General features: G+C 39.9%; 1 protein-coding gene across 12 annotated transcripts in view; it reads left to right on the top strand.

Moving 5' to 3' along the window:
* Positions 1–7801: 7801 nt before the first annotated feature.
* stxbp5l (syntaxin binding protein 5L) overlaps positions 7802–10022 on the top strand; it is a 116582-nt gene continuing 114361 nt past the window's right edge. For all 12 annotated transcript variants that reach the window (XM_056754552.1, XM_056754546.1, XM_056754551.1 and 9 more), the window contains exon 1: positions 7802–8654. In XM_056754552.1, the coding sequence (XP_056610530.1) occupies positions 8487–8654 (168 nt within the window). In that variant the 5' untranslated portion in view covers positions 7802–8486. The remainder of the gene's footprint in view (positions 8655–10022) is intronic.

Here is a 10022-nt window from a genome sequence, read left to right as displayed (position 1 = left end):
GATACCAATAACACATACCATTTCACATACTATTTGTTAAAACAAACAAATAACACAACAAAATGGTCCTATAGGGCATTAATTCTGTACCATAAAGATGTACGCTGTTCCTTGTAATTGTTCCTTTTGACTCCTTCCCAGGGGAGTTACCTTTTGTGGAGCTGTTTTATAACAAGTTAAATGGAAATGCATTACAAAGGCAGTAAGGAAACCCAGCAGCAGTGCAGGTGCTGAGGTGCCCACAGAGAGTTGAACCCAGCCTAGTCATTAAACAACGCTAAAAGACCTGGAAGGTCTTGTGGGAGACAGCTCACCTTTCTGCCCCGCTGCTCATTCTAAACTGCCTTCCGTTGATTGTCAATTGTCTTCGGCAGTTTGGATTATCTCATCTCGCTTGCTGTGTCTGTTTGCTTGCGGCTGCCCAGACTGATGTAAACAAACCTACGGTATGTAGTTTATGCTGTGTTTAGCAGTCGCACGAAAATAATTCTCTAAGAATGACTTCCTCCCCCTGATTCTCAGACTAAGATTTGTCATTCTTTACTGAGCCTGCACAGATTCTCTCCACTGTGAATCCAGCACCTGATGTTAAAGGCAGAAAGTGTTTCATTACACTCCTGGATCGATGCCCAGTTTAAAAGCGCAATCTATAATAAGTCTCATTTGCATAGCAAAAAAAGAATACCAATAACTTGAATAGCAATGAGTTTACATGTGTATGCTTCGGCCTCAGAAATCACCTGGTTAAACGTGGGGGATGGGGGTGGTTAGTGAATAATGCATGGGATTGAAATCCTGTGTGCAAAAGTGGAGCAACTGTTGAATAAACTCGCCCTGGGTGTTTATTTAGAAGAGTTAATTCAAGCTTGCCCATTTGTTGGGAGATTTGTTTACATTCTGTCTTTCAAATCAACCAGTGCCACGTGATCCTCATCATGTTCTGCATAATAGAGATGTAAATTGTGTAAATCAAAGCCTGTGTAATGACTTTATAAGGCTGTGAATCATAGGCACGAAATGACAGTAATTCAAAAAGCAACGGTCTTGGAATAGCTCCTCTAAAATAATCTGTTTCCTCCCACTTAGCCCTCTAGCTTTCAGGATCACAAATCGCGATTTTCCTGTGAAAACAGAATCTTACCATATGGAAAACATGCTCGCTCTGCCAAACCTGGTCATTCTGTCTAATGCATTAATGTAAACATGAGAGGATGTGTCTTATCCGTATGTTATTATTTTGCTGTTTGTTCTGTGATATTTATCATTCATTACCTCGAACTGAATATTTTCTTTACCGTCTATTCTCATGTGTGTTTTCTGCAGTGAAACGGAACACATTCCATCGCCATGCTAATTGAAAAGGGGCAGGCGCTCATTACCCTCTCCTCTCTACCAGTCAGGCGGGCTGATAACGGCAGGCATGCGTTTACCCGCCCATTTATATGCAAATCAACCAAATCCCTTAGGGGACGAGTCTGTCCCTTCTCTCAATGCCTCTACTGCCATTGTTAATCCATTACTGCTGCGACCTATGTAAATTCTAAGTCGATTACAAGTGCCCATTACCTGTCTATAAGCTGGGTCTGCTGAAAGACTTCTCTTTTGCTGGATATGTGGAAACTTCATCAGTTGGCGAAAAATGAAGATAAAGGCTCAAGGCTGCTGATGTTAATAGAACTGGGGTCAAAATGCAGGAAGGAAGATTGACGAAGTATATTGTTGTCTGTGGACCATAGACAATTTGGTCTAATTAGTGTGAGGTTTGTGATTCTGATGTGGAAAGCAGAGGTGGGTAGATGGGCCATGTTAGTCGGGTAATTATCTCTTTCAAGCGGTAGCATTCACATTGGGATTCATTTGTCATCTGTTTGTAAAGGCTCTTTTAAATCAAAATTGGACTTGTGTGGAGATGTCTGATGGCATTGAGCCAATTTTTGTGCTAGTGTACTTCTAAAAGTTGATATCATTGAATTTAAAACAACTAGAAAGGAGCATTAGTTAGGGCATACATGTTAAATGTTCAATAAGATGCTTTCTATAGAATAAGAATCTGGATTAACTTCAGTAGTATTAGAACGTAGCGAATCATTGTGCAGTGGTGTGACCTAAACTAAAGCATATAGCAGTTCAGGTTGGAACCCATGGAACCCTTGGAAACCATTATTTTGGTTTGGGGTCCATACAACTACCCATTTAAACTTATTTGTTTTTATGGGCTTTGGTGTACTGACTTTACACACATTTGAAGCAAATCTAAACTTGCCATGTCATGTTCAGTCGCAAGTCATGTAAAACCAAACCCACTTCATGTCATCGAACCCACCACAGCCGATCCTAAGCTTTATTATAGCAACACACACTAACAAACACACTCCTGGATGACAGTGCTGGTATGATTTTTAGGCAGGTATTTTGAGCCACTGCTATGTTCTGTGCGTGTAAGTGTCTGCGGTGAGTCACGCATGTGACAATCGTATAGTGACACCAATTCTGTTGTGACAGGGAGAGGAAATCCACCCCCATCACCCCACTGAGATTGTCACAGTGACAGCAGAAACAAGGAGCCCTGACATTGCCATCATTTTTATCTGCTCTACAGTATATTGCAGAATATAGATTCTGGGATGCTGAGGTGCTCAAAAACTAACAATGATTTTCTCAGGACTAACTTTCTTCCATTGACTTTATCTACCTGGTGTCAAAGTTATTTGTAGTGAATGTATGAATCAGTTCCTTCACATTAACTATGACAACCAGAAAGAGTCCAAATACTTTTTCATCTCATTAAACAGTTAACGGTACCTTTCATTTTTCACAATTTTAGAGTTTGATGTTAGTATGTTGTAAAGCTAAATAAAATCCCGATAAGAGGTGTTTGAAATAGCTGTCAGGTAAGGAGAGTACCTTTACCTGCCATGTGAAACCTTCAAATGCCTCCATTATATATATCTCCTTTGCTCTTAGGCTTAGTGGCTTAACAATAATGCGGTTTCCTCTTTTATTGTGCAGAAAGCCACATATCACCTATTACGGATGCAATTGTTCTCAAAGGTGATTGTAAACTGCCCCTCTTTCATTTCTAATCGCCGAGTGTGAAAGACCCCTGTCAAAAAGGTGAACTTTCAGCATCAACTGTTAATAATTGTTCCATCTCCTAACATTCTCAAGATGTTTTGCATTGTTAAGAGGGCAGATGCCAGGCATCAGCACCTCTATGGGTATTTTGCAACACTCTGTCTCATTTTTATGCAAATGTTTTCCACAGTCATGCTTTTCTCTAGGCTATTTCCGCCTTGCTGTGCACATGTTCACGCTTATATGCTGTGCGTTGAGAGTTTATACCTTAGGCATCTTCACAGGGTCCTGTAAATGAGAAGAGAGGACAGGCTAATAGCATTATGTACGAATGGTCACATAAAGCTGAAGGTAGGACTGGAGCACTTGACAGCCTTAGTTTTGAATTCAATTTATCTGAAGAAGTGCATTAGGCTCGGTGAAGATGAAGGTGGTGAGGAGCGAGGTCCTTTCGCAAGGCTGTTGCCGCCACCGTTGTCGCTAATTCAATCTTTCGGTGTTCACACTCATTTCGATGAAAGCGGACGGATTGAATGGCTGCATCCTTTTCTCGTTGTGTTTCATGTTTTTTGGCTTTCATGCTGAAAAAAACAAGCCGTGAATAACAGGCTGGATACAAAGACAGCTGCAACCAGTATCATGAGATCTTTACATATCGTGTTATTTGGCTGTTGATTGCTTTTTTCTTTCTTTTATCCACTGATTATGAGTGACTGCTTTTTTCACCAAGAAAGTTTAAGAAGAGACCTGACACATCAGGCAGAAAAGACCACAAATAAAGCCTGATACAGAAACAGTGCAGGTGTGTAGGCGGGGAAATCGATAGTGCAGATAAAAAAAGTAGCTGGAGGAGCTTCTGATCAGAGGTCAGGTGAAGGTACATGTACGGTTGGAAGCACAAAAATGTATTTGTGTTCGGAGAGATACGTAAATATGTTGACTCAGTTAATTCAGTTTCTTTTAAAAGATGTGAATTTTTTTTTGTTCAAATGAAGAGAGATGACGAGCAATATAAAATATTAATATATTCAAACCTCATAACATAAAATGCGGTCAAATAAGCCACAACATGTTCAATTAAATAAAAAATTCCATTCAAGTCATATGTTTGCCCTAATTGAAGAACAACAGCTTCATTTTGAGTGACTGGCCTTTGAGAAAGTCTTCATTGTAGTGACAGGGCTGACGGTTATTGTGGGTGCTGAGCAGAAAAGGACAGTTACACAATGGATGCTGTCAGGAACCTGACAATTATATTTTAATAATTATATTCCTCACGCTAAACAGCAAGTTAATTTATGACCCAGAAGGCACATGTGAATGTGCTCGTGGGACTCATTTATTTTAATTCCCGTGGATGAGAAACAGAGCAGTGTGTCATTCTATTCTGTGGTTACTGCATGAAATATGCAAAACATGAATTATTGCATATTAAATTATTGACGTTATGAAGGTCTTTGTGAGAGTTTGTTACTAAGTGAAAGGGCCAAATGTACTTCAGGCTATACTTTTACTGTACACTCATAAACTGTGAGAAGGGGTTGCCTTAGGCTGTTCTGCCTCAAGCCCTACTGGGGACGACAATTAAGAACACTTTTTTAAACTGAGTTGACAAGCCTCCAGTGTTTTATGGGTGTTTAATTTAAGACTTGCTGACAGTTCTGAACATTCTGTGTGAAAGCACCCCTGGTTTTGTCCCCATCTGAGCAAGTGTGAATATGACTTCCTTTGGCAGGTGTGTTAGTGTTGTCTCTCGGGGTTTAAACCTGGTCAAGATGCACGTAAATGCCAAAATAAACAGACTTAAGGTAAAGTAGAACATGTATATGGTCTGAGTTAGAAAACTGTATTATGAAACTGTTGTTTAGAAGATACAAACCAAGCTCTTTAAGATAGAAAAAGCAGTTCACTGTACTCAAAGGAAAAAGGCAGGATATAAAACACACCATAGACATCATGGATCACATTTCTGAAATATCTCCAGCTAACTGTGGAAAAACCACAATATTTGTTTAACTTGTTTTATGTCAGTTTGTTCAAGAATTGTGTCCTGGTTAACTGTAATACAGGACAAATTAGAAAAACATGGGTTGATACCTTTTATAAAAAATGTTGACACTAAAACATGTTCCATCCAGACAACCAACAATTTTGGACATTTTGTCCTGACAAACATGTTCAGTACATGTCACTAAAAATAAATCTTTAAAAGGACCTTTCCAGATCATCACAAGCACTATTGATCTGGAGTAGCTTATGTTAAAGACAGTTGAATCAAGTAAAAAACGTGCAAATGTGACATGAATTTCAGTTGATCTAATGGGTTTTCAACACAGTGTGGTTTTCTTTACTTTGCTTGTCATTTAATATAACTGTTTTATCCTGAGAAGTATACGGTACAATAATTGTATGGACAGCTTCTCCCTAGAGACACCTGGCATGAAGTGCCTTCTTCACGGACATGGTCATGACAGCACACAAGTGGGTTCTTGGTTAACCGTGTGTCACATCTACCTGGGATCAAATCTAAAGTAGCACATTTATACAAACAGACATCAACCGCAAACATGAACCCTTTTCTTCATTTATGAGGATGGACTATTCACATTCTAAATTATCCACCACCTGCATTGACAATGGTCCTCGACATCATTTTGCATCATTCTTTTAGTCAATCAGAACACCCTAACTGCATTGTACTTTGGGACACCTGACGTGCTCATGATCTCTAATCCGTGTCTGCAGGTTCGAGCGGGAAGATTAGCGCAGTGGACCCGTCGTGCAGCACACATCCCGTGCCGTTGTCTTGGCAGCTGGGATATCTTCGATGTTGTTTACCCTGAGGGAGCGATGAAGAGGATTATTTGTTTTTTTTTCTAAATTCCAAATCCTTTCAACAAAGGGATTTCTTGTGTAGTACATCCACCAAGCAGCAGAGGGAGAAGGCCCCTACTGAGTTCCTTTAGCGAGCAATCCTCAATCGTGATAGGCCACATCATAATACAACTAAGTTAAGCAAGTCTTAATGTTTGTGAGGGGGGGATGTTTGGTCAATGACACATTGCATTTGGAGAAAAGCTTTGAGTGATGTTATGCTTAATCCCAACATAGATAAAGCTTTCCGGATTCTCATTCCTTTATTTGTAGATGTGAAGAATCCACACAAGCATGTAAACTAGAACAGTTGAATTTTTACGTCTCACATTTAAGGAGTGCAATTAAAATAATTTAGTCAATAATCTTAATGCTAAAGATGGCATGGCCACTGTTGGTATTGATTATTTCTTCAATAAGTTTCAGAAAATCTTTTATGAGGTATGGTGCCATGAAGATGAGAGAATGTATCTCGGCTTTCATGATGAAAAGTATATTTAATGAAAAGAAAAAGCAATTATGTGTGGCAGCCTACTGAGCTTATAGCTGTTAGGTGGGGGTGCTTGATCCTGTAATTCCACAACATTCAAAGCAATAGACGATTGGAAATGTCAAGATAAAAATACTAGAAAGCTTAAGGGTTGTACCCTATAATCATGATAATTGCAAACTATTTGCCTCGTTGTAAGTCTCGTTGTTCCCTGTTGAGATAAAGTGAGATGAGTGAACGAGCCTGCAGTGCTGTACATTTAAAGGTATAATAACAATTAATATAAAATTAAAATAAACAAAAAAGTGTTTTCTTATTGCAATATACAATCTATATTTATTGTTATACACGTAAAAAATAATACAAATAAAGCACAATTTGATTACAGAATAAAGTATATTGCTATATCTTCTCAAGTATTGGTCATTATAAAAACCATAAGATTTACAAATATATTTTGCAGAAACAGCATCAGAATCGAAATCTCTAGAGATGATATCAACATCACGAGCAGCTTTCAGGAGAAAAGGCTCAATGGTATAAAGCGTGCCGAGGGGAAAGATGATGTAAGCGTTTATGTAATGCATCTGCGAGATGCACAACATAGCGCCCCCTGGAGGCCACTGTTGTCTCACAATTTGTTTAATTAAACATTAGATAGATTGTGCGTGCCCTTAACCAGTGAACGATAATTCAACCACTTCTCCGTTTCTGGCAATGTGACAACGTTAAATTGTATAGAAGTGCATTGTAGTTTTTATTTGGTATGTAACACCTGACAATTTGTTTAATTTATAAAGACAAGCAGCACATGCAACCATCATATAAAACTCTTAGGGCTTTATCAACCGTATAAAAAAGGCTCGGTATTTTCCTCCACGCCTCAAACATCGTTTGAAACGTACATATAAAAATCGAGTTCTGCAACAGGTCTGCAGGACGGTTAATTTGGTGCCAAGATAGCTGCCAACCTTATGTTATTATGTTCATATATGAGGACGTGGTCATTTTGCTGTTGAAAGTTTTTTGTTACTGTGTATCTGGTAAAAATAACCAATTTTCATTTTTAGGTAAATAGCCTGTGATGTGCTTGATTCTTTTGCATGACAAATAATTGTACAGATAAATATAGATTAAAAAATATAAAAAGTACGAAGTGTAAGAGTAATCTTGAGATATTGAAATCACTATTTCATTGTTTGTGATTTCTGAAGCACATGGTCCAATCATTGCCGCGGGAGGACGGGCATAACAGCAGGACCGTAGCATCACGTCCAATGTGCACAGAGAGAGGCGGGGCTTTCGTTCGCTCCATGTTTCAACACCTTGGACAGCGGCTGGCACTCGACTGCGGGAGAGATTCTGGGTGCGGGTCGAGGTTACTCGCCACGTATTCTCCCAAAAACTCATTAGAAAGCCAGAAGAAGAGGTGTTTTATAAAAAACGTTTTATGGTCGCGTAATATCTTGTCTTTCTTGGGCGGGCTTAGATCAATTTTCGACGTTGGCTGGTGGTTGTACGTTGGTTGGTTCTCTGCAGCGTGTCACCCCTGCGTCTGGGATCCCAAACAACAAACGTTCAACGTGACTTTTGGTGTGCACGGCTACTGCATCTCGCGGAAAAATAGGCGACCGTCCGCGTTTTGTCACAAACTGAATCGTACTTTTTTATGTTTCTGACATGGCTCCCGAGAATTTTGATTAGCTGGGTGCGATACCGTCCTGAGTAAGTAATATGAAGTTTCATAATTCTTTATCAGCCTGGTTCAGGCATTAATGCGCACCAAAACTAATCGTCCATTTGCCTAAATTAATCTTTTACTTTTTGCGATCTTCAACCCTTTTTTGGAAGATGAGGTTCTTCTATGGTCTTTTGTATTGCACATAAATTCCTTAAAGAGATAAGAAACTAAGAGAAAGCGGACTTTTGCCGTCTGAATTCGTGCTGTGCAGCCGCATCATATCCTATGCCGTTTTAAACGTCTCCGCGGCACGTTTTAAGATCGTCCGAGAGTAACTTCGACAAAAGTGCAAACACAAGGATAAAGATGAAGAAGTTCAGGAAGGTTTTGGACGGGCTGACGACTTCTACGCCTGTCAATCCAGGTGGATCTCCAGTGTGCGGCAGTGCGGCCGGGACCCCCAGTGCGGCACATACTCCACGGGATCTGGAGATCCATGAAACGCTGATGTCAGAGCACTTCCAGATCTGTAAGGTGGGTGTATTTCTCTACGTTAAAGGGCTCATCTGTCATTGCAGTTGTGCTACTAATTCTGGCCAAGTGCCCTGCTGATAAGTGCAACTGTGGGGACAAATCTGGATAGGTAGACCCACTGCAGCGCAACAAAACCACAACAGACCACATTGGCTACACTGCAGACTGTAAACCAGATACCACACTTATTTTCTCCAGTTTGTAGCAGTTTACAGGAACCAGTCATGAGATTGGGTTCATGGCATCCACTTTCACCCTGTTCTGTTCTGCTTTAGGCCTCCCTTAAACTTTTGATGCCTCAAATCACTGAAAAGACACGTATCACAATATTTTGTAATGCCATCTCTTTGTTATACAGAGGATCTATCTATCTATCTATCTATCTATCTATCTATCTATCTATCTATCTATCTATCTATCTATCTATCTATCTATCTATCTATCTATCTATCTATCTATCTATCTATCTGCGAGGGGAGTGAAATATGCAAAGGTTGAGGTTTTCTCAGGACCTTTCGTCTCCGCATTGGAGAAGTCAAGTGTTGGGGAATCGATGACATAACCGAGGTGTATTAGCTAACATAAAAAGTGAGATAGCCTCCCGTATAATCTCCGGGCTTTTGTGATTTTCCTGAAGCTATTTTTAGACTTTTTAGGGCCGATTGCAGCTGGACTTGATGGCGGAAACTGACTGCAGCCTTTCTGTTGCGGGTCGATTCAAAGGAATTGAATGAATAGACATCTGGATAAAATTGTTAACTACACAGCGTTCGAAGTCGGCTGTGTTTTTTCACCGACATGTCAAGTTAAACAGAAATAAATCGTCGAGGGAGAAAGAACAAAAGCGCTGATGTTTGAATCGAAGCCTATTGAAAGTGCCGAAATGTTTCAAGTGGAGAAATTAGAGTTTTGTTAAACGTTACGAGGCTTCATTGTCTTGAAATAATCAAAGCAGCATATTCATTCACTGCCGCGCTTTGTTCCCACTGTTGTAAAGCGACCGCTGTGTTGCTCAGCTCTCCCCGGGGAATATACGGTAAGAGGCTTCCGCTGGTGCGAGACCCAACAGCCACAAGCCGCGGTGACGTTAACGTTTTTTCATTTTGAAGTCGTTTTCGTCTAAAGCTTTTTACAAACGACTTAAGCGCTCAACATACATGATTAACATTATTAATAGTTCATCTTAAAGCGGGCGTAACACACGGGGTTTCTGCCAATCTCATATTAATCTTGAGTACCTATAGAGCAGTATTGCATGCTTCGTATCTTCGAAGAGTATTTAGTTTGATTACATTTATAAAAGATAGATACAGCTTTACGATTGTTTCCGAAAAGATACGGTGCGTGCCGGAGGGGTAGGCTGAACTA

The sequence above is a fragment of the Triplophysa dalaica genome, chromosome 8 (genome assembly GCF_015846415.1).
Source record: "Triplophysa dalaica isolate WHDGS20190420 chromosome 8, ASM1584641v1, whole genome shotgun sequence".
NCBI lineage: Eukaryota > Metazoa > Chordata > Actinopteri > Cypriniformes > Nemacheilidae > Triplophysa > Triplophysa dalaica.
Note: the sequence above shows the minus strand (reverse complement) of the source record. Positions and strands in the feature narration are given on the sequence as shown.